General features: G+C 43.5%; 1 protein-coding gene across 1 annotated transcript in view; it reads left to right on the top strand.

The window, feature by feature from the left end:
- Positions 1 to 1,021: 1,021 nt before the first annotated feature.
- Positions 1,022 to 24,449, top strand: part of LOC138350214 (uncharacterized) — a 94,155-nt gene continuing 70,727 nt past the window's right edge. Inside the window, exons 1-2 of the mRNA XM_069300562.1 lie at positions 1,022 to 1,150; positions 22,564 to 22,680. Of these exons, the coding sequence (XP_069156663.1) occupies positions 1,022 to 1,150; positions 22,564 to 22,680 (246 nt within the window). The remainder of the gene's footprint in view (positions 1,151 to 22,563; positions 22,681 to 24,449) is intronic.

The following is a 24,449-nucleotide window of genomic DNA, read 5'->3' on the forward strand; positions in this document are numbered from 1 at the left end:
TAGCTACTAGTCATGTAATCATATTAAGTATTAAAGTCAGTAACCAAGTCATGACTTTACATCAACCCTACAACCAAGACTTCCTCAGTAACACACAAACACCACAGGTACCTGTGTAAAAATGTCGTCAACATACCTGCAGTATATGGCCGGTTTCAAGTTCATGTCGACTAAGACTTTTTGCTCGATGGTACCCATGTAGAAGTTTGCAAACAGGACACCTAGGGGAGAACCCATGGCGACCCCATCTACTTGCTTATACATGTGCCCATCCGGGCTCAAGAAGGGTGCCTCTTTAGTACAAGCTTGGAGTAGTTTCCTCAGAATACTTTCTGGCATGTCAAGAGGAGTAGAGGCTGGATCACGATACACTCTGTCGGCTTTCATTCCGATTGTCTCGTCCACAGGTACGTTGGTAAACAGCGATTCTACGTCCAACGAGGCTCTTATCCCTGTGGCCCGTGTGCCCCGCAGTAAGTCCACAAATTCCTTTGGAGACTTCAGGCTGAAGGCGCAAGGAACATAAGGAGTCAGCAGGCCGTTGAGTCGCTTCGCCAGTCTGTACGTGGGTGTGGGTATCTGGCTAATGATTGGCCGAAGTGGGTTTCCAGGCTTGTGCGTCTTGACATTTCCATACGCATATCCAGGTTTATATTCCCCAATGATCTTTGGCAGGTGGAGTCCGGATTTCTTGGCGTTCACAGTTTCGATCAGTTTGTTGACCTTTGCTTTTAATTCGGCTGTAGTGTCCTTCGTTACCCTTTGGAACTTAGTTTGGTCAGAGAGTATGATGTTCATTTTCGCCAGATATTCGTCTTTTTTAAGAATGACATATATTGGCGACTTGTCACCTCTCCTGACAACTATCTCCTTGTTCTCACGAAGGCTTTTAGCTGCCGCTTTAAGCTCGGGGGACAGTATGGTGCTTCTGTAGTTGCCTCGATTCTTTCCTCCTTCTGCAATAAGTTCTGCTTGTAAGGTATCTTTGGTAGTGACCTTCTTTTGTGTCTCGAGGTCGAATATGTCGTCCAACAGAATTTCCAACTCACCTTTCCGGGCCATTTCACTCGGTCTGGACCGAGTTGGACTTCTGAAAGTAGAGTTGGAAATTCTGTTGGACGACATATTCGACCTCGAGACACAAAAGAAGGTCACTACCAAAGATACCTTACAAGCAGAACTTATTGCAGAAGGAGGAAAGAATCGAGGCAACTACAGAAGCACCATACTGTCTCCCGAGCTTAAAGCGGCAGCTAAAAGCCTTCGTGAGAACAAGGAGATAGTTGTCAGGAGAGGTGACAAGTCGCCAATATATGTCATTCTTAAAAAAGACGAATATCTGGCGAAAATGAACATCGTACTCTCTGACCAAACTAAGTTCCAAAGGGTAACGAAGGACACTACAGCCGAATTAAAAGCAAAGGTCAACAAACTGATCGAAACTGTGTACGCCAAGAAATCCGGACTCCACCTGCCAAAGATCATTGGGGAATATAAACCTGGATATGCGTATGGAAATGTCAAGACGCACAAGCCTGGAAACCCACTTCGGCCAATCATTAGCCAGATACCCACACCCACGTACAGACTGGCGAAGCGACTCAACGGCCTGCTGACGCCTTATGTTCCTTGCGCCTTCAGCCTGAAGTCTCCAAAGGAATTTGTGGACTTACTGCGGGGCACACGGGCCACAGGGATAAGAGCCTCGTTGGACGTAGAATCGCTGTTTACCAACGTACCTGTGGACGAGACAATCGGAATGATAGCCGACAGAGTGTATCGTGATCCAGCCTGTACTCCTCTTGACATGCCAGAAAGTATTCTGAGGAAACTACTCCAAGCTTGTACTAAAGAGGCACCCTTCTTGAGCCCGGATGGGCACATGTATAAGCAAGTAGATGGGGTCGCCATGGGTTCTCCCCTAGGTGTCCTGTTTGCAAACTTCTACATGGGTACCATCGAGCAAAAAGTCTTAGTCGACATGAACTTGAAACCGGCCATATACTGCAGGTATGTTGACGACATTTTTACACAGGTACCTGATGTCAGACATCTGCAGGAGCTGAAGGAGGCATTTGAGCAGAGTTCCGTGCTGCGTTTCACTTATGAGACGGAAAAGGATGGGAAGCTGCCTTTTCTAGATGTAACAGTCATGGAAAAGGGCGGACGTTTCCACACTGCAGTCTACACTAAGGAAACAAACATAGGAATGTGCCTAAATGCCAACAGCGACTGCCCTGACAGGTACAAGAGGAGTGTTGTTAACGCATACGTCGACCGTGCTCTCAGCCACAGCTCAGAATGGAAGCAAGTCGACGAAGAACTCTGTAGGGTAAGGCAGGTCCTAGTCAATAACGGCTTCTCCAATGGTTTCATCGAAGACATCATAAGAAGGAAAGTGAAAAGCCATGCAACCTCTGAAGAGACAACTAACACAACACCTATACCCCCTATTAGACTATTTTACAGGAACTTCTTTTCCACAGCTCATAAAACGGAGGAAAGGGTCCTGAAAGATATTGTTAATAGAAACGTTATCCCTACAGACAAAAATCAGAGGATACAACTGACGATTTACTATAAAACCAGAAAAACGGCCAGCCTACTCATGAGAAACTCTCCAGACACAAAACAGAACGCTTTAAAAGAGACTAACGTCGTCTATGCCTTTAAATGCCCGCTTGGGGACTGTAAGCTCCAAAAAACCCAGTATATAGGCAAGACAACAACATCTCTTTCTAGGCGTTTAACGATGCATAAGCAACAGGGCTCCATTAAGGAACATATAATCTCTTCCCATAACCAAACCATCGCCAGAGAAATCCTAGTAAACAACACAGAAATCATCGATAGATACAGCGATAGCAGGCGGCTTGACGTTTGCGAGGCACTACACATCAAGAAGTCAACACCAGCAATCAACAGCCAATTATTGCACAACTATATTCTACCCACCTCAAGACTCCGCTCCAATATAGAAGCGTCAAGAAATATGGACCAATAGGCTTTCTACAAACACTTCTATTCAATACCCATTGTTTCTGTTCTGTCTTGTGTTGATACTTTTAATACCCTATTAATATCCCTTCTTGTTCTGTCTTGTGTTAATGCCACATCACCCCTCCCACCTCACTCAAATGTAGATATAAAATCAGAGATACGTAAGTTCTAATCAGTTGTGTATTTGTGAAATCTTTGAAAATGTAATAAGTTTTACGAAACACGCCCGTGTCGCGTCAGACTAGAAATAAAAATGAATTTTGGAGAAGTGATTTTTGATTTACCTCCAACAGTGAAGCGTAATGTACGAAAGATTGAGAAAATTCGTGTTAGAATTATTAATCTTACTTTTTCGGTCATATTTAATAATATATGTCTACAGGAAAGACTGCTACCAAAATATACTAATATATATATATATATATATATATATATATATATATATATATATATATATATATATATATAAATATATATATATATATATATATATATATATATATATATATATATATATATATATATATACACATATATTGAGACATATTATTAAATATGACCGAAAAAGTAAGATTAACAATTCTAACAAGAATTTTCTCAATGTTATACTTTTCTTCACTGTAGATGGTAACTGAAAAATCAATTCTCCAAAATTAATTTTTATTTCTAGTCTGACGCGACACTTGAGTGCGTTTCGTAAAACTTATTACATTTTCAAACACTTTAGTTTACACACACACAACTTATAACTGAACAGAGATTAAACATCTTCGATTTTATACCTGCATTTGGGTGAGGTGATATGTTACAACAGTTCTGGATGAGGTGAAAACAAACTTTCAACACAAGACAGAACACGAAACAATGGGTATAATATTTTTTAAGTTAAAGGTTAGAATGGAAGTAATTGCAAAGGGCCTATTGGCCCATATTTCTTGATGCTTCTATATTGGTGCGGAGTCTTGAAGTGGGTAGAATATAGTTGTGCATTAATTGGCTGTTGATTGCTGGTGTCGACTTCTTAATGTGTAGTACCTCGCAGATATCTCTCCGCCTGATATCGCTGTATCTATCGATGATTTCTGTGTTCTTAGAAATCTTCTCAGACTTCTCTGGTGATGGTCTGGTTGTGGGAAGAGATTATATGTTCCTTAATGGAGCCCTGTTGCTTATGCATTTTAAATGCCTGGAAAGAGATGTTGTTGTCTTGCCTATATACTGAATTCTTTGAGGCTTACAGTCCCCAAGTGGGCATTTGAAGGCATAGACGACATTGGTCTTCTTTAAAGCGTTCTGCTTTGTGTCTGGAGAGTTTCTCATGAGTAGGTTGGCCGTTTTCTTGGTTTTATAGTAGATCGTCAATTGTATCTTCTGATTTTTGTCTGTAGGGATAGCTTTTCAATTAAGAATATCTTTCAGGACCATTTCCTCCGTTTTATGAGCTGTGGAAAAGAAGTTCCTGTAAAATAGTCTAATAGGGGGTACAGGTGTTGTGTTAGTTGTCTCTTCAGAGGTTGCATGGCGTTTCACCTTCCTTCTTATGATGTCTTCAACGAAACCAGTGGAGAAGCCGTTGTTGACTAGGACCTGCCTTACCCTACAGAGTTCTTCATCGACTTGCTTCCATCCTGAGCTGTGGCTGAGAGCACGGTCGACATAAGCATTAACGACACTCCTCTTGTACCTGTCTGGGCAGTCACTGTTGGCATTGAGGCACATTCCTATGTTTGTTTCCTTAGTGTAGACTGCAGTGTGGAAACCTTCGCTCCTTTCCATGACTGTTACATCTAGAAAGGGCATCTACCCATCCTTCTCCATCTTGTAAGTGAAACGCAACACAGAATTCCGCTCAAATGCCTCCTTCAGCTCCTACAGATGTCTGACATCAGGTACCTGTGTAAAAATGTCGTCAACATACCTGCAGTATATGGCCGGTTTCACGGTCATGTCGACTAAGACTTTTTGTTCGATGGTACCCACGTAGAAGTTCACAAACAGGACACCTAGGGAAGAACCCATGGCGACCCCATCTAGTTGCTTATACATGTGCCCATCTGGGCTGAGGAAGTGTGCCTCTTTAGTACAAGCTTGGAGTAGTTTCCTTAGAATGTTTTCTGGTATGTCAAGAGGAGTACAGGCCGGATCACGATACACTGTCCGCTATCATCCAGATTGTTTCATCCACAGGTACATTGGTAAACAGTGATTCTACGTCCAACGAGGCTCTTATCCCTGTGTCCCGTGTTCCCGCAGTAATTCAACAAATTCCTTTGGAGACTCCAGGCTGAAGGTGCAAAGGACATAAGGAGTCAGCAAGCCTTTGATTTGCTTCGCCAGTCTGTACGTGGGTGTGGGTATCTGGCTAATGATTGGCCGAAGTGGGTTTCCAGGCTTATGTGTCTTTACATTTCCATACGCGTATCCAGGCTTATATTCCCCAATAGTCTTTGGCAGGTGGAGTCCGGATTTCTTGGCGTTCACACTTTCGATCAATTTGTTGACCTTTGCCTTCAATTCGGCTGTAGTGTCCTTCGTTACCCTTTGGAATTTAGTTTGGTCAGAGAGAATAAGGTTCATTTTCGCCAGATATTCGTCTTTTTTAAGAATGACGTATATTGGCGACTTGTCACCTCTCCTGACGACTATCTCCAATGGAACCCCCTTTAGAATAACTAGTAATATAAACTCTAAAAACACCTACTACACACAAAGTATACTACTCTACACATAGAACATGAGTATGCCAGAGATTGAATAATGTACTCAGTATATACTTATCTTGAACAAGACCCGGAAATAAGGAAACAAAGTGGAAGGAGGAGGTAGTTCCTTTCACCACAGCCAGCAACCAGAGAAGACCGCTCCCAGCGACCAGCTTAGGCCTCCCGCGTGTGGTGGTGCCGGAAGGAGCCTAATTGATCGTGCAGCTAAGCACATTAAAAATCTTCCCCTATGCAACGTATTGTTACTTTACAAATGATTATAGTATTAGTAAACATAGTTGGTGCCTATGTTATTATTTAATAATCAATCCCCCAGCTCAGTCTTTAAATGCTCTTTGAGAAACAAGAATAGTCTTACGTCTGGCAGGGAAGATACAAACAAAGACACATCGAGTTGCATTTTGCTACTCTAACGTAGCTTATTTAGTTCAATTTTGACCTCTGGTTTCCACTGAAGAACCCAGGGTCGTAACACTCCTCCCCCCTTCGGAGAAAAAAAAATGTGACTACTAGAATAGTAGTCATATTTTTTTGTAAGAGTATACAGAGAATAAAAAGAAAAAAACATATGACAAAAAAAAATTAATCAAAAACAACAATTTCTCTGCAAGAAAAATACAAAGGAGTTCTCTGAAAGAAAAAAAAACGTACACAAAAAAAAAACAGGAGAGTAAATAATTTGGACACGGAATATTTTAATGTCACCTTACCTTGAGGTTACCTTGAGGTGCTTCCGGGGCTTAGCGTCCCCACGGCCCAGTCGTCGACCAGGCCTTCTGGTTGCCGGACTGATCAATGTAAAGAAACAGGCGCACAGGCGAACCTAAAAAAAAAAAATAACTAAAGGGTGACAGTTGGTACATGGCTTCCTGTGGCCTAGATGAATGTTATTCCGGCAACCTGGACAGAGCGTCGGCCATCACGTTGAGTCGGCCTGGTAGGTGGGTAATGGAAAGATTGAAGTCCTGTAGGTACAACGCCCACCTGAGGATGTGTTTATTCTTCCCCTTCATCTGAGTCAGGAAGACTAGTGGGTTATGGTCCATGTACACTTCCACTATATTACCTGTGAGGTAACTTCGAACTTTTTACATGTTAACACTAGCGCCAACACCTCTTTTTCTACCACTGAATAATTGCGTTGTGCCTTGTCGAATTTCACAGAGTAATAATATACTGGGTGTTCCACCTGATCATCCCCAGTTTGCAGCAACACTGCACCAGCACCCGAGTCAGACGCGTCAACATGAATTTTAAACGGTCGGTCGAACCTTGGACTAGCAAGCACTGGGGTGGAAGCTAAGATCAATTTCAAATTTTTAAATGCCTCTGCACAGTCTGATGACCACTTAAATCTGACGGCCTTCCGCAACAAGTCTGTGAGAGGAGTGGCAACATTTGAAAAGTTCTGACAAAAGCGTCGATAGTTTGCACACATACTGATAAATCTTTGAACGTCCTGTTTAGACTTTAGTACTGGATACTCCAGAATGACACTGATTTTATCTTGCCGAGGTAACACTTTTCCTTGGCCCACTTCATAACCGAGGTACGTCACTGTGCCTTGGCCAAAATGACAGTTTTTTGCAATTAAGGTTTGATCTGCGTTCTTTAAAATTGTGAACAACTGGCGTAACCTAGCTATGTGGTCAGCCTAATTACTGTCAAAGAGCATGATATCATCTAAATACGCCCGACAATTTGGCACATTAGCGAGCAAAGAGTTCATTAGCCTCTGGAACGTGGCAGGGGCATTACGCAAGCCGAACGGTAACACTTGATACTCAAAAAACCCCTCGGGTGTCACGAACGCAGTTAGTTGTTTAGCACGTTCAGTGAGTGGGATTTGATAATACCCCCTCGAGAGGTCGAATTTCGAGACGTACTTGGCGTTTCCCAGCTCGTCGATGCAGTCCTCGAGGAGGGGCAGCGGGTAGGCATCCACAATGGTCACCTTGTTGAGCTGCCGATAGTCGGTGCATAATCGCCAGGAGCCGTCTGGTTTGGGGACTAAAAAGGCAGGGCGAGCACCAAGAGCCCTGGCTCAGCCGGATGAGGCCGTGCTGGGGCAAGAAGTCGACCTCCTTCCGTACGATGGCCTTCTTATCTGGACTCATCCGATAGGGTTGAAGGCGAATGGGGGTGTAGTCCATCAACTCGACATCATGGCAAATGGCATCCATCTGGGTCGGGACCTCCCCGAACAGACTGGAGAATTCGTCAACCAACGACTGCACCTCTTCACGTTGGGCCATCTGCAAATAGGACAGTCCCTCCTCCACAGCATTCACAGAACTAGAATTATTGAAAATGAGATTAGTTGGGTCCCCAGAACAATCATCCCTTCCCTCACTGGAAATGGAAACATTGGTTAGTGCAATGGGCCTGGGGCCCTGGAACTTCTTCAGCATATTTACATGTACGAACATTACCTGGTTACGCTTGTCAGAGTGCCTCACTTTGTATGTGAGGTCCCCAGTCTTTTCTGTCACAATGTAGGGGCCTTCGTACTTGTGGGACATAGTGTTCCTTAGTCGAGGCTTTAATACCAGGACAGGGTCGCCAGGCTGAAATACCCGCAACTTAGATCTAGCATCGTTACGTTCTTTCATCTTTTCTTGGGCCTTCCCAAGATACTTTAGTGCCGCCGCCTTGCAGTTCTTGAGTCTCTGGTGGTGTTGCACAAAGGAAGCCGAACCTTCGGTTAACGTTACGTTCCCTAACAGATTCTCCTGTAACATTTGCAAGGGTCCACGAACTTTATGGCCAAAGACTAACTCAAAAGGAGAACAACCCAGTGAACTTTGTAATCCCTCTCTAGCCGCAAACAAAACATACAGTAAATTCTCATTCCAGAAGGTGTGGGAATTCTCGCACGATGTCTTCAACATCTGCTTCAGAGTTAGATGGAAACGTTCAATTACCCCCTGACTCTGTGGATGGTATGGGCTGGAAACCTTATGAGTTATTCCATGGTCCTTACAAAACTGCTCAAAAATATCAGACTTAAAGTTAGTACCATTGTCAGTTTGCACGACCCGAGGCAGTCCAAAAGTGGAAAAAAATTGCAACATACGAGCAACAACAGTCTTTGCTCGGATGTTCCTTACAGCAAAAGCCTCTGGGTAACGAGTAGTGATACACATCATCGTGATTAGGTAAATATTACCAGACTTAGTTCTAGGTAATGGTCCAACACAGTCCATTACCACATGAGAAAATGGTTCCTCTGGCACGACAATAGGCCATAGAGGAGCTTTAGGTGGAGTCTGGTTTGGTTTCCCAACCAGTTGACAAAAAATACACGCATTACAAAATTTTGCCACATTGCTTTTCAGCTAGGGCCAGAAAAAATACTTTAAAATTTTGTGATACGTGATATTAATACCTTGATGTCCCCCCATAGGATCATCATGAGCAGCTGCCAAAACTCTTTCTCTATAGCAGGTCGGCAACATAACCTGGTGGACTACCTCCCACTCATTTGACAAGGGAGCACTCTGTGGTCTCCATTTTCTCATCAAAATCCGATCATTGTAGTAGTACCCAGTTGCTGCGTCTACAATTTCCTCCATAGAGACGGCTATCTCATGACAATCTGCAAGAGTGGGGTCAGCTTTCTGTAACTCACTCAAGGAGGCCTCTAGGCCTTGGTCAGATGCTATTGGCCGAGGCTCAACAGTGTTCTCCTCCACCTTCCCACTACTCTCGGTAGATGGCGGTGGCAGGCCTCTCTACAATGTCCTCGGCCTCGTCATCGAGTCGGGCCATGAATGTGTCTGCGAGGTCCACTTGGTTTTCACCACTCAGAAAGTTCCTCGTGTCATCGGGATTTACCACCTAGGCAAGCACAGGGCTGCCCTTACATTTAACTCCCATAGACCCGGTCACTGCGCACGCAGGGTACACAACATTATCCTCTGCGGTGGGTGGATCCAGGCAAACCTTAGGGGTAGGCAACATAACAGGCAGTCTGGAGTCCCCTACCTTATCCCCTGCTAAATCATTACCAACTATTACATCAACATTAGGGAAAGGTAGGTATGAAGTGACTCCGACTGTACAAACACCCTTTTGGAAATCAGATTCCAGGGTAACCTTATGGAGGGGGTACTGCTTGAGTATCACTAGTGACACCCTCGACCAGTACCACCTCTCCAGTGTCGAGAATGTTGGCACCTTGCAACGCACTCTCTAAAAAAAATTAAGTCTGGATGGCACCGGTGTCTCGGAAGATCGCCACGTCCTTCCAGGAAGAACCCTCAGACAAAAGTAGTCTCCCTTTCGATAAGAATGGGGTAAGCAAGTCCAACCACTGTGGGTTGGAGGTCTTACTCCCTAACCCTTCCGAAGGCCTCAAGCCCTGTGTCACAACTAGAGCATTGGGTTTTTTTCCGGGTACAGTTGCCAACAACGGCTAATAACGTGGTTTGGACGTTTACAGTGACCACAGATACGTCGGGGAGAAGAGACATTACTAACAGAATTACCCTTCGGTTCACCCTTAGATACCGTGGGGCTAGACACTTTAACAGGTTTAGTTATGTCTGAAACAGAAGCTGCATTAGTTAAAGGGTTAGAATTAGCTGGTCTGGACTGGCTATGGGTATAAGTTTTGCTACTCTGTGGGGTATAATTATTTTTATTGGGCCTTTTGCCAGCCAATTGGTAGTTTTCTGCCAACTTGGCCAAATCCCCTATTTTAGAATTTACCTCTACCCTTCCTCTTATATACTGAGCTACAATGTCTGGCATACTATCTATAAACTGTTCTATTAACATACTATTCTTAAGTGCCTCATATGTTTCATCTTTAGCCAAGCAAATCCATTTATCAAACAATCTAATTTGATCATTAGCAAATTCAGTGAGCGGTTGGTTGTGGGTAGGCCTAAGGTTGCGATAAGCTTGGCGGTGAGCTTCAGGAATAATTTCATATGCCCGCAATATACGTTCCCTGACTTTATCATATTCAAAACACTCGTCGTCAGGCATGTTTATAAAAATATCTTGTGCTTTACCCCTAAGTCTTCCCTGTAGGATTTTCACCCACTCTTCCTTTGGCCAGTTCATGGACATGGCCAATATCTGAAAATGGTTGAAAAACCTTTCAGGGTCCGACTTGGAAAATTCAGGCAAATTATGCTTTTTCTCATAATGCCTGGGGTTTGAATCCCCGGCAGGTGGAGGTCCAGTGACATTTGCTCTAATTCTAGCCTCCTCGGTTTTGAGTCTTTGGTCCTCTAATTTTATTCTTGCTAACTCTAGAGCTAACTCTCTATCCCTATGAGCTGCACTTTCTGCTTGGCTAGGCTGGCATAAAGGTGTATCACTTGCCAATAGTTCTTCATCAATACAATGTTGTAATATTTCATTCACCAAAGTCCACTTTTTATCCGCGTCATTTAATTCTAGGTCAAATTCCTTGCCTAACAATACTAAATTAGACTTGGTAAGTTTCTTTATCTCTACCACTGAAGGCTCCCTTGCCAGTCTCTGCATTTCAGATGACATCACTAATAATTTTAGCTCCCAGCCAAAGAAAAAATTAAAAAATAAAAATTGGAAAAAACAAAAATTTGCACGGCCCCTAACACAAGGCCACACTAACCTTAATCGTGAAGGGATCCAGCTGGGTGTCCAGTCAGTGCAAGAATGTCCTTTGCTAGATGAGCTGGACCCTAGGCTAACACACAACCGTTCTGCGGAAAACAAAAAATTTTAGTTTTGGCACTCAAGAATCTAATTTTTTACAATTATAAAGTTCCTCCCGGACAGGCCCCCCCTTGTTATAAAAAAATGGTGTTCTTGCTATGGGGAAACTAGTGCTATTCAGGGGTAAAGTCAGTCAGAATAAAGATGTATCTATTTGGGGAGATCAGTAAGGCCCGGCCCCCATGGAAACTAGAAGTAGTGCTGACTACTTGGCTACACAACCAGGTCAGTCTAGGGAATGATCAAGATCTCCTACACAGGAAGAACGATACTCTTATAATTCATGTACTTATTTATTAACCCTTTAACAGCCCCCCATTTACATTCACACCAAAAACAATAATAATAATAACTTTACCACACTGCCTTACGTTTAAAGCCTTGGTCCACATAAGCAGGATACAAGGTTTTACACTGAACACAAGCTAGGGTAAAGCTCTACTATTGAATAACTTGAAGTTAGAGTCAGCTTAGGGTAGGGGGACCACGTGGTTCCAATGGAACCCCCTTTAGAATAACTAGTAATATAAACTCTAAAATCACCTACTACACACAAAGTATACTACTCTACACATAGAACATGAGTATGCCAGAGATTGAATAATGTACTCAGTATATACTTATCTTGAACAAGACCCGGAAATAAGGAAACGAAGAGGAAGGAGGAGGTAGTTCCTTTCACCACAGCCAGCAACCAGAGAAGACCGCTCCCAGCGACCAGCTTTGGCCTCCCGCATGTGGTGGTGCCGGAAGGAGCCTAATTGATCGTGCAGCTAAGCACATTAAAAATCTTCCCCTATGCAACGTATTGTTACTTTACAAATGATTTTAGTATTAGTAAACATAGTTGGTGCCTATGTTATTATATAATAATCAACCCCCAGCTCAGTCTTTAAATGCTCTTTGAGAAACAAGAATAGTCTTACGTCTGGCAGGGAAGATACAAACATAGACACATCGAGTTGCGTTTTGCTACTCTAACGTAGCTTATTTAGTTCAATTTTGACCTCTGGTTTCCACTGAAGAACCCAGGGTCGTAACACTATCCCTAATATCATTTGTCGATCTCTGCCTTTTTTATCATTTTGTTTTCTTACTGTTATCTCAGTTCCGTGTTATGTCTATTGTTTAGTGGAATATACGTTGTTTGTTGCCAACTTCTTATCTCACAGTTTTGGCCGCGATGTTTACAGTTTGTCTCCAGAAGTTGATCATGGGTTCTTGTCCTGGATGCTTGTCCTGGGCGCTTGTCCTGGACGCTTGTCCTGGGCGCTTGTCCTAGGTGCTTGTCATGGACGCTTGTCCTGGACGCTTGTCCTGGGTGCTTGTCCTGGACGCTTGTCCTGGGCTCTTGTTCTAGGCGCTTGTCCTGGGTGCTTGTCCAGGGTGCTTGTCCTGGGTGCTTGTCCTGGACGCTTGTCCTGGGCGCTTGTCCTAGGTGCTTGTCCTGGGCTCTTGTTCTAGGCGCTTGTCCTGGGTGCTTGTCCTGGGTGCTTGTCCTGGGAGATTGTCCTGGGTGCTTGTCCTGGGTGCTTGTCCTGGACGCTTGTCTTGGGTGCTTGTCCTGGACGCTTGTCCTGGGTGCTTGTCCTGGGTGCTTGTCCTGGACGCTTGTCCTGGGTGCTTGTCCTGGGTGCTTGTCCTGGACGCTTGTCCTGGGTGCTTGTCCTGGACGCTTGTCCTGGGTGCTTGTCCTGGGTGCTTGTCCTGGACGCTTGTCCTGGGTGCTTCTCCCGGACGCTTATCCTGGGTGCTTGTCCTGGGTGCTTGTCCTGGACACTTGTCCTGGGTGCTTGTCCTGGACGCTTGTCCCGGACGCTTGTCCTGGGTGCTTGTCCTGGGTGCTTGTCCTGGATGCTTGTCCTGGGCGCTTGTCATGGGCGCTTGTCCTGGGTGCTTGTCCTGGACGCTTGTCCTGTGTGCTTGTTCTGGGTGATTGTCCTGGGTGCTTGTCCTGGGCTCTTGTTCTAGGCGCTTGTCCTGGGTGCTTGTCCTGGGTGCTTGTCCTGGGCGCTTGTCCCGGGTGCTTGTCCTGGGCTCTTGTTCTAGGCGCTTGTCCTGGGTGCTTGTCCTGGGTGCTTGTCCTGGGTGCTTGTCCTGGGTGCTTGTCCTGGACGCTTGTCCTGGGCTCTTGTTCTTGGCGCTTGTCCTGGGTGCTTGTCCTGGGTGCTTGTCCTGGGTGCTTGTCCTGGGTGCTTGTCCTGGACGCTTGTCCTGGGTGCTTGTCCTGGGTGCTTGTCCTGGGTGCTTGTCCTGGACGCTTGTCCCGGACGCTTGTCCTGGGTGCTTGTCCTGGGTGCTTGTCCTGGGCGCTTGTCCTGGGTGCTTGTCCTGGGTGCTTGTCCTGGGTGCTTGTCCTGGACGCTTGTCCTGGGTGCTTGTCCTGGACGCTTGTCCTGGGTGCTTTTCCTGGGTGCTTGTCCTGGGTGCTTGTCCTGGGTGCTTGTCCTAGGCGCTGGTCCTGGGTGCTTGTCCTGGGTGCATGTCCTGGGTGGTTGTCCTGGGTGCTTGTCCCGGACGCTTGTCCTGGGTGCTTGTCCTGGGTGCTTGTCCTGGGTGCTTGTCCTGGACGCTTGTCCTGGGTGCTTGTCCTGGACGCTTGTCCTGGACGCTTGTCCTGGGTGCTTTTCCTGGACGCTTGTCCCGGACGCTTGTCCTGGACGCTTGTCCTGGGTGCTTGTCCTGGGTGCTTGTCCTGGGTGCTTGTCTTGGGTGCTTGTCCTGGGTGCTTGTCTTGGGTGCTTGTCCTGGACGCTTGTCCTGGACGCTTGTCCTGGGTGCTTGTCCTGGACGCTTGTCCTGGACGCTTGTCCTGGGTGCTTGTCCTGGGTGCTTGTCCCGGACGCTTGTCCTGGACGCTTGTCTTGGGTGCTTGTCCTGGGTGCTTGTCCTGGGCGCTTGTCCTGGGTGCTTGTCCTGGATGCTTGTCCTGGGTGCTTGTCCTGGGTGCTTGTCCTGGACGCTTGTCCTGGACGCTTGTCCTGGGTGCTTGTCCTGGGTGCTTGTCCCGGACGCTTGTCCTGGACGCTTGTCTTGGGTGCTTGTCCTGGGTGCTTGTCCTGGGCGCTTGTCCTGGGTGCTTGTCCTGGATGCTTGTCCTGGGCGCTTGTCCTGGACGCTTGTCCCGGACGCTTGTCCCGGACGCTTGTCCTGGGTGCTTGTCCTGGACGCTTTTCCTGGGTGCTTGTCCTGGGTGCTTGTCCTGGACGCTTGTCCTGGGTGCTTGTCCTGGGTGCTTGTCCTGGTCGCTTGTCCTGGGTGCTTGTCTTGAACGCTTGTCCTGGGCGCTTGTCCTGAACGCTTGTCCTGGACGCTTGTCCTGGGTTCTTGTCCTGGGAGCTTGTCCTAGACGCTTGTCCTGGACTCTTGTCCTGGGCGCTTGTCCTGGGCGCTTGTCCTGGACTCTTGTCCTGGACGCTTGTCCTGGACGCTTGTCCTGAACGCTTGTCCTGAGCGCTTGTCCTGAACGCTTGTCCTGGGCGCTTGTCCTAGTCTCTTGTCCTGGGCGCTTGTCCTGGACGTTTGTCCCTGGGCGCTTGTCCTGGACTCTTGTCCTGGACGCTTGTCCTGGGCGCTTGTCCTGGGCGCTTGTCCTGAACGCTTGTCCTGGGTGCTTGTCCTGGATGCTTGTCATGGGCGCTTGTCCTGGGTGCTTGTCCTGGACGCTTGTCCTGTGTGCTTGTCCTGGGTGATTGTCCTGGGTGCTTGTCCTGGGCTCTTGTTCTAGGCGCTTGTCCTGGGTGCTTGTCCTGGGTGCTTGTCCTGGGCGCTTGTCCTGGGTGCTTGTCCCGGACGCTTGTCCTGGGCTCTTGTTATAGGCGCTTGTCCTGGGTGCTTGTCCTGGGTGCTTGTCCTGGGTGCTTGTCCTGGACGCTTGTCCTGGGCTCTTGTTCTTGGCGCTTGTCCTGGGTGCTTGTCCTGGGTGCTTGTCCTGGACGCTTGTCCTGGGCGCTTGTCCTAAACGCTTGTCCTGGGCGCTTGTCCTGAACGCTTGTCCTGGACGCTTGTCCTGAACGCTTGTCCTGGACGCTTGTCCTGAACGCTTGTCCTGGGCGCTTGTCCTGAACGCTTGTCCTGGGCGCTTGTCCTGGACGCTTTCCTGAGACCTCTATCTCTACTGCTCTTCTGGGGCCAGATTCACGAAGGTATTTATGAAGGTTTTTCTTCTTAGCTACGAATGTTTTCCTTCTTAGCGCCTTCGTGGCGGCTACGTCGGTATTCAGGTAGCTACCCTAAGTCGAAAAACCTTCATAAGTTTGGTCCGGGATCTAAGTGTTGTGTCGACCACTCGTAGCTTTACGTAAACTGGATATAACTCAATTTTTCTCTACTACATAACACTGTGATCGATTTTAAAATAACAAAAGATTATTAGTTGGCGAATCTCGTGAAGAGGAGTCCTTCGTGTTAGTTATATATGCATTTTCTGCTTGAAACTTGAAGTAAATATGTCTTTTATGATAGTAGAATTAGTTTTATAATAGCAAGATATTATACCAGTAGTTATTAAGTAAATAAACACTGGTGAATATGAAATATGAGAGAAGGTGATGAGCCCTGCCTGATGGGATCATTTACTTTCACCAAATGCCCTGTTCACCTAGTAGTAAGGGTGTACCTTAGCTATACATACCCATTTCTAATTTATTTAGTTTGGTTTTATTTTGAAATTAAATCTGGGTGAGACATAAAAGAAAAATATCCAGCACAAATGATGTTAGGTTAGGGTAAAAACTTCTCATTGAATACTTAAACCTATAACTATAACTATATGGACTATTAAAGAAGAGAGAGGAAAGTAGGGGGTTCAAGACCTCTTCCTGTTACACAATTTGGGTGTGTGGAACCAGTAATTATCAATCATTTTTCTCATTTTTCTCTTGTAATGTATCTTTCATTTATCAATTCTGATTGAAATTACCTACTTAAAATTATCTGCTAGATTAAGGACCTGCCCGAAACGCTGCGCGTACTAGTGGCTTTACAAGTATGTAAATACTGTACTATCCAATGTATTCTCACAAACCCAATGTACCTTCTTGTATATATATAAATAAATAAATAAATAAATAAATAAAAGAAGGCACCATGCCGGGAAGGCTATGTAGCAGTAAGGCAGTGAGGTGAGGCAGCTGCTTATCTGAAGAATGCTTATTTTATTTACCTTATAAGCTGAGGCAGCCTATGTTATTTGAAGAATGCTCAGCTGATTCCTTTACATTTAGTATGGAACAAATTTGTGTCCAAGACCTCTTCCTGTTACACAATTTGGTTGTGTAACAATCAGTAAGTAATTATCAAAAGAAGGCACCAAGCTGGGAAGGTTATGTAGCATCATTGTGTGGAGCAATAATCCTAATTTTTTTAATAATACACCTGTGAGAAACAAATTCTGTCAGCTGTAAAAATATTGATGCAGTTATTTAAATAAAAAATATAATGAAAGAAATATTATTGGTTTATTTTTATCCTATCTTTTGTACTATACAGTACAGTATATCCAAAAGAGTGAAAAATTGAGACATTATGCACAATTTAATGAATGATTCAAAAGAAATATGACTACTGTATTACATATCAACATGACATCTTAATGATCCATGGTTAACTTGATTTAATAGGGATAATATTGGTAATAACACAAACTATAATTTAAAATCTTTATTATTGATATTTTTGTATTAAGAAGCTTAGGTATACATATCAATGTGCTGCTACCCTATTCTATATGGAAGATTACACAGTGTAGGTAAAAAAAAAAAACTAGTTATAAGTTCGTCTAATACTCCCATCTCACAGGATGGTTAGTCATACATGGAATCAGGGGAGAAAATACTAGCGTCAATACAAAAACAAATCAACTCTGACTAAATAATAACTTCTCAATTTTCACAAGAGGTAAGCACTGAATCATGGAAACATTATATTATAACTACTCTTACTAGCTTCTACAAGACTCCTCTCAAACAATGTATTTTTTTTAACATGCTTAGGTATATACAGAGGTGTGCTGCTTCCCTATTCTGTGTGAAGGACCACACAGTGTAGATCAAAACCCAGCTACAAGCTCATCCAACATCCTCACCTCACAGGATGGCCAGTCATACATGGAATCAGGAGAGAACAAAATACTTAAGGCTGATCTATTAGCCTCCACTGGCAAAATCTGGGTGCAGCACAAGAATATCTTCCAATATCCCTGAGTGTATGATGTAATTACATGGCTCAAAGTGCCTCATACCATTTGGTATGAAGTCACTGATAACAGGGCAATCACAGATATAGTGTTGGAGAGTATGTCCTCTCAAGTAGGACTGAAAACTGATTTTTTTTTACCCAGATGGTTAAAACCTATGGAACCGCCTACCCGCTGAAGCCGTACCTGCCAAAATCCAGCTAGAAAATATCATTAGGACAAGTGGCGAGACTTAACAAGCCCCTAGCTTTTTGTCCTCGTAGAGGTCACTATATAGTTAGTGGCCCTTGGGTAAATTTAGGTAAATAAATACGTAAATAGATACCATCGCTTCTCAAGTCCTGGGAGCGACAAGGGGAGCTATACACTATCTCTTAGAATTACGTAGGTAAACAAAAAATGTAACATATTTGTATACTACAATGTCGGTGCTGACTGTACAAGTTGAAAAAACATTGTTTTACTTCGAAATATACTAATTTTATAAGAAAATTCGACGTAAATATGTTTCAAGTGGTCACGGATAAGCTCCGATATGGCAGCGTCGTTATTGGCTACAGCTGTAAGATGAAAAATGTTACCTTCTCTCTGATTGGCCAAACTAGAAGCTTAGTGACATCTAGCGAGACCTAAGTGAACTACTTAGAAATCTTCGTAAGTTTACGTCTCTGAATCGCTCTTTGGCGCCTTCTTAGCGGGCACTTAGGAACCTTCGCAGCAAACCTACTTACGAAGAAATACATGGAGCTTCGTGAATCTAGGTCCTGATCTGGAGTAATATTGCCATTGTTCTCCTGCTTTTTCAGATGAACGTTCATTCCTCAGCCGTTATTATCTGTGTGAGTAATGGTATACCTCTATTCCCTTCATCTCGCCCACCCACATGTTACACTTTCTTTTCCCAATCTTAAATATATCTGGAATTAATCCATGAATGCTGTGCTCCTCTTAGGTGATTTTAACTCTCAGCGTGCCCTCTAGGGCAATGATTTGACAAACACCGGAGGATGAGAATTAGAATATTCCTTCCTTACACCTTCTTGGTCTCTTCTACACTCCTACAAGTCTACTGATGTTGACTCACTCACCTGAACCTCTTTCCTGTACTGATTTTCGTCTTCTCTCCTATTTATATAGGCCTGACGCAGAAAAACCTTAATAACGTCGATAATAGTGAACATTTCCCCATACTCATAACCCTCTTTTTTTTCTTTCTGCCCTCCTGTTTTTTCCCTGTTTACCAGTCTGATAAAGTGGACGGGTATCTTTTCTCCCTTCACGCTACTCTTCCCAACCTATCCACTATGCCTTTCCCTTGAGCCCTCCTTATTTTTCACTACAACTTATTGGGTGTTCTGTTCCTGCCGCTCTGTTCCTCTTGATGGCTCCCATGACTTGCGTAAGTGTATTCCCTGTCACAGTTCAGACTCTTCACAGTCTGTATGTTGTAACCATGCAACCTGGAAAAGTCACCGACGCCGACAGATGCCCGATTCTCTTATTTTGTTTCAGAAGGCAAGTTTGGTAGGCCATTAAGCGATCCATACAGCTAAACATTAGCGATGGAAATCTCATATTTCCACCATTATGGTTGACACCCCTCTGTCAATAACCCGAAGGTTATTGTTCCAGATATATCGCCTGTCCTTCATCTCTCTGGTTTTGTCGTGGAAGTTCCGGTGTTGGTGGCCAACTAACTGGGTTTGCACTTTAAAACCCATACCTCAGGTACTCGTCTTCTTCTTACTTTTCTTGCCCTTTTATTGAACTGCGTTCCTTGGGTTATGGCACTCGCCCATAACGATCTCTCCTCCCATTCGTAACTTTTGCCAACCCTTACTCACTGCACTTCTCCGGCAGTGAGGTCAGACGGCATTTCCCATGAAATGCCTTGTCATCTCGCTTAGTGCGCCTGTCAGTATTTGCTGAATATTTATAACAATATTTGGGATGCGACATCAGTCCCCGAGGACTCGTTTGAGGCAGTCGTTCTTCCCATTCGAAAACTCAGTACTCAGGGGACTTTCCCTAAGGATTTTTGCCCCATTGTCCTGATGAGTTTTGTCTGAAAACTTTTTGAACAAATGGGTAAACTTACACTCCTACTATTCGATTCACATATGGGTATCTGTTAATGGTGTTAGCTATTCCATTGTCTTAACTAACCAAACCTATATGTGCCACCTACAGCCAGAGGCTAGTTTCTTCATGGAGACTTTAAGCAATTTTGTTAAGCTTTAATGCTTTAAGCTTTAATGTAACTGAACACTTTTCATTTTCTTAGCTGTGTCTTAATAATTACCCCCCCCCCAGAACACCACCTTGCCCCCTATTGTCTACACTGCACAGTCCCACTTACTCTCGTGCACTTCCTTGTAGAATGTCCCAATTTTCAGGACGATGACATGTCTTGCTACCTAGCCATCTAGCCTCGCCTTACTTTGAGTCCTCACGATCATTTGCCCCTCGAAAGAATCCTTACAAATCCTATATTGCTCGCATTATGTGCTTTTATTCTTGTATTTGCATAAAAGTATATTACTTTTGCATAGACGTATATTATGGATGTGCATAAAAGAATATTACAAAGGATTTGCATCCTGAGTAGTATTCGGGACATTTTGCATATTGTGCACCCACCAACACTGATGGTGTTTCATAGTTTTCCAAGATTAGTGATTTCTTTTCATAGTTACTTCTTCATTGTTGTATTCATATCATCGCACGAGACAAAGTTAACAAGGTGTTGGAATGTATAATATGAAGCATCAGAACCAGTAATGGCTGTCACCTATCTGCTATATCCAGCACTGATGAAGCCCAACTTGTTCTGTGCTGTATAGTGATGCTCCCCATACTACATAATGGACATAAATTCTAAAACAAGACGACTCACAATTAAGTACACAAACGAGTATTTTCTTTGGATTATTGAACATAGAAAAGTTCTCTGTGCAACCTGTCCTCTTTATAACGTGTCTCATTTTGTTGCATACTTTACCTAAAGCCAAGTACTGTCATACCAGAAAAAGATAGCGACTCGCAAAATTGACGTAATATCCCGTTTTCTGCTCATGGCGCAGGAGAATATACAAGGATTATAGATGAAGAGGAAAATAACATAGGAACAAACATCTGGTACAAGAACCATGAATTTAACATTAATAATATTGTAATTGTTGATAAAGTTCAAAACAATAAGGCTCTTAGCTGAATGCAATGTTCCTATGCTGGATGGTAAGTCCACTCCTCTGTGATTTTGATACTGGTAATGGGCTGTAGCAGGTAGGGCCCTTAAGGTTGATCTGGCTCATAAACTCCAGAACACAAACTACCTGTGGGTACACCCACACATTTAACATGTAAATTTACATGGATAAGGTTAAACAGCTCTATGACTGCAAGCTCTGGTGAGGTTCATGATCAAAGACCTGAACTATATGCACACTCTAGCCTAGTCCTAGGAATATCTGTGTTGTTGCACACAAGGTATAATTACACAAGGTAAATATAAATTTACATTAAAAAAATATCATACGCAATAAAAAACTAACTGATAATTTAAGATTTATGGATATGGTAATTCTGATTATATGAATATTCAGCAACATGAACTCAGATAGTGCACGAGCAGGTCAGAACTTACTGATGATGAGGCGTTGCCTCGCTGCCTAACGACTCTCAATTTATATATGGAAGTATTAATGTAATAAAGCATGCTAATTGACCAATCTACGCTCTAAAACAATTAATAACATATCCTGAAATTGAGAACCGGAGCCTATCAGACAGTAGCCAGATGGTGTTCCTCTTGCTGAGACCAGATTCTGTATTTTAATGATGAAATGGCAGCTTGATGATGATGTTTTGATCTCACAACGTTGCTGTAAATGATTCTAGTTGCTTCCTCAGATATGGAGTGCAGGTTGTTGCGTCTCACTTGGTACATGAGGTGGTGGTGGGGCCTCACTAGCCGGCGGATATCCACACTCTTGATTTTGAATATATGTACCAGGAATTCCTCCTTAAATACGGTTCAAACTCTCTCCCAATATTCAGGGAGCTATCACTAAAGATTATGATAAGTTTGAGTGTAATTATCTTGCTGAAAATGTCTTCAGCACTTCACCCATGTGCACTCTCCGGATGTAAACAAAGAATGATCACGTACAGGACGATTCTGCCCCACCGCCGGCATCAGTGGAACTGCCGGCAATGGTTATAAATTGAACATTTTCCTTATTTAGACTGATTATTGTGATAAAGTTATATCACAAGAAAATTGCCTAGTGGATTTAAAGATTATTAATAGTACTTGATAGCACAATTTGCCTCTTCATTAAGGATTTTGAAATTACATCACTGGAAGCTATAACTTTAGTTCCAGCAATATTTTTGATTACCTGGAAGCTTTCTTGATTCTGGCGATCACATCTATAATATTGTAAAGGCATTAAGCCCAATGGTGTACTTTACTAATGGTCATGAAGGATGTTGACGTAAATACAGTAAATATGATCAAATGATAATGAATCGTATATGATTCAGATATATAGATATGATATGGAATAATACATTCCTAAGATAATAATAATATTAACATGAGTGGAATTTTCAAAACTTGAGTCCTCTGGTAGATTAAGTTAGGGTACCTTAGTGCGACAGTTTTTGTCTTTAGAAACTCTTGCGAGAACACGCTGCACTGTGCATGGTCCTGTTAAGTACTTACACTATTGATGTGACTTCCTGGGGCCGGGAAGCAATGGTCCAGCAGAGGCAGCATGGCAGCCACTACTACATAAGTGAGTATCGAGTTGAGTCATACTGTGTAATGCAGCACGCCGGACAGTAGTAAAGTGCAGCACATACACCACTTGTGTAAAGTATTTTTACTGATTCATTAACCTGTCATTACATGTATCCTTGCAGATGTGGAGGCTGCTCCTGGTGGCGGCCGCCGCGGCCAGCGCCGGAGGGACCGACAACATTCACCAAGAAGTCAACTCGCATCACATACTCTCCCCGATCCACGAAAATTGTACACAAGTAAGAAATGAAGACTTCCTCCGTCCAAATTTTCCTGCAGCTGCAATATATTTTCGCCAGCTCATACACACATTCCAACACAACAGTTGGGAAGATCACATCACCATAACATGCGGCTCTAGATACAAAAATTATTCAGAAAAAAAAGTTATTTGGAATAACAAAACTGTCACCAGTCACTGGATACTGTTGATCCATAAAGCTGTAGTAAGTAGTTAATGGTACTAGGGCCACAGAAATGAGGAATGAGTCCCGATTCCCACATGAATGGTGACCTTTTGACAAAAAGTAGAGTGAAGGAATGTATACTGTGACGGGAAAATGAAGGAGTGTAGATGTTCGGCAGTCTTCCTAATGGCTGGTGTCAATGCCTATCACGTTAAAGAAAAAAAAAGATCAACTGCTTGGTTGTTGTCTGTGGTAAAGTAAGGGAATACACGCAAAACACATAGTATGAATAATGAAACTTGATTAAATTGAAAGCAAATTAAAAACAAAGACAATTCCTTGGCTATGTACAGTGCAAACAAACAAGTCAAAAAATATAACATAAAAATTAAGAACAGGGATGACGTCACTCTATAATATAAAGACAAAATGAAATAAGCAGGCGCTGAGAATATAGCGCTAGCTGAGAAACATCCACCTGGTAGACAGACCGTATATCAGTTAGTTGTTCACAGCTTGAGAGTGTTACTTATCGTTCGTTACGGCTCGTGACCCTACAACAGTCAACTTTAAAAAAGGTCTAGGGTTACTAAAACTGCTGTTCACAAGAGCGGGTCACCAGTGTAACCCCTTAATAAGTAATGAGCACTTTGTTAAACTTTTCCTTTAGGACTAAAGAATTATACATATAACTTATAATATATATATTGAATACAGTATAATATAAAAACACAGATGGTCAAGTTAACTTATACAACCAAACAAAAAGTATTGTCTCTCACAGATTATAATATAATAACATATGGCACAACATGAATGTTACAGACTTAACTCTACAAAGATGTGATCTCTCCTGACCCATATCAGCTACTGAACTCTCGCTCTGTCGCTACCCATAATCCTCTCCTTCTCTGCCTCATCCAGGATGAGGGATGGAAACTAAAGACTTTTTAATATTAAAAACTAACTGAACAACCACTTGTTCTCAAACCACATAAGAATGCAAATTAAATATAATAGTTACTTGCAAAATATATAAGTACAATGCCACCTGCTTAATTACAGTAAATAAACAATTATATAAACTTAGTAAAAGTGACATCTGGAACTCCCAAACTGAACAGGTCCAGCAATTCTAATTTCCCGAATCTAACAGGTATTAGACGTGTGAAGAGCCACCGTGCTCCTGTCCCCACTGATGCAGCCACACCGCACGATAATTTACAAAAACACAATATGTGTACATATACAGGCAATGATATAATGGAACAAAACAAGTTATTTTAAATTTATATACGTATTCAGCTAGGAGTACGTAACAGAGAGCACAAGGTATTCTTACTTCAATGACTGGTTCAAGCCCAGACATCGATTAAGTAGAGGGCGCTGAGGTGCAGAGGTTCAGGTGTGCAGTCGGCGGGTAACTAATCATAAGCAGGCAGGCTGGGAAAGGTAGTTTGCTGGTTGATGACGGTGGCGAGCCAGCATGGAGGGAGTGTGGAGTAGGGGGAAGTTTAGGGTATGTTTGCCTCCTGGTCAAAACGTTTTGTGCTACTGGTAGACTTATCTTGAAGGTAGCATCTTATTGTTGAATATATATA

Source organism: Procambarus clarkii, chromosome 44, assembly GCF_040958095.1.
Source record: "Procambarus clarkii isolate CNS0578487 chromosome 44, FALCON_Pclarkii_2.0, whole genome shotgun sequence".
NCBI classification, from domain to species: Eukaryota; Metazoa; Arthropoda; class Malacostraca; order Decapoda; family Cambaridae; genus Procambarus; species Procambarus clarkii.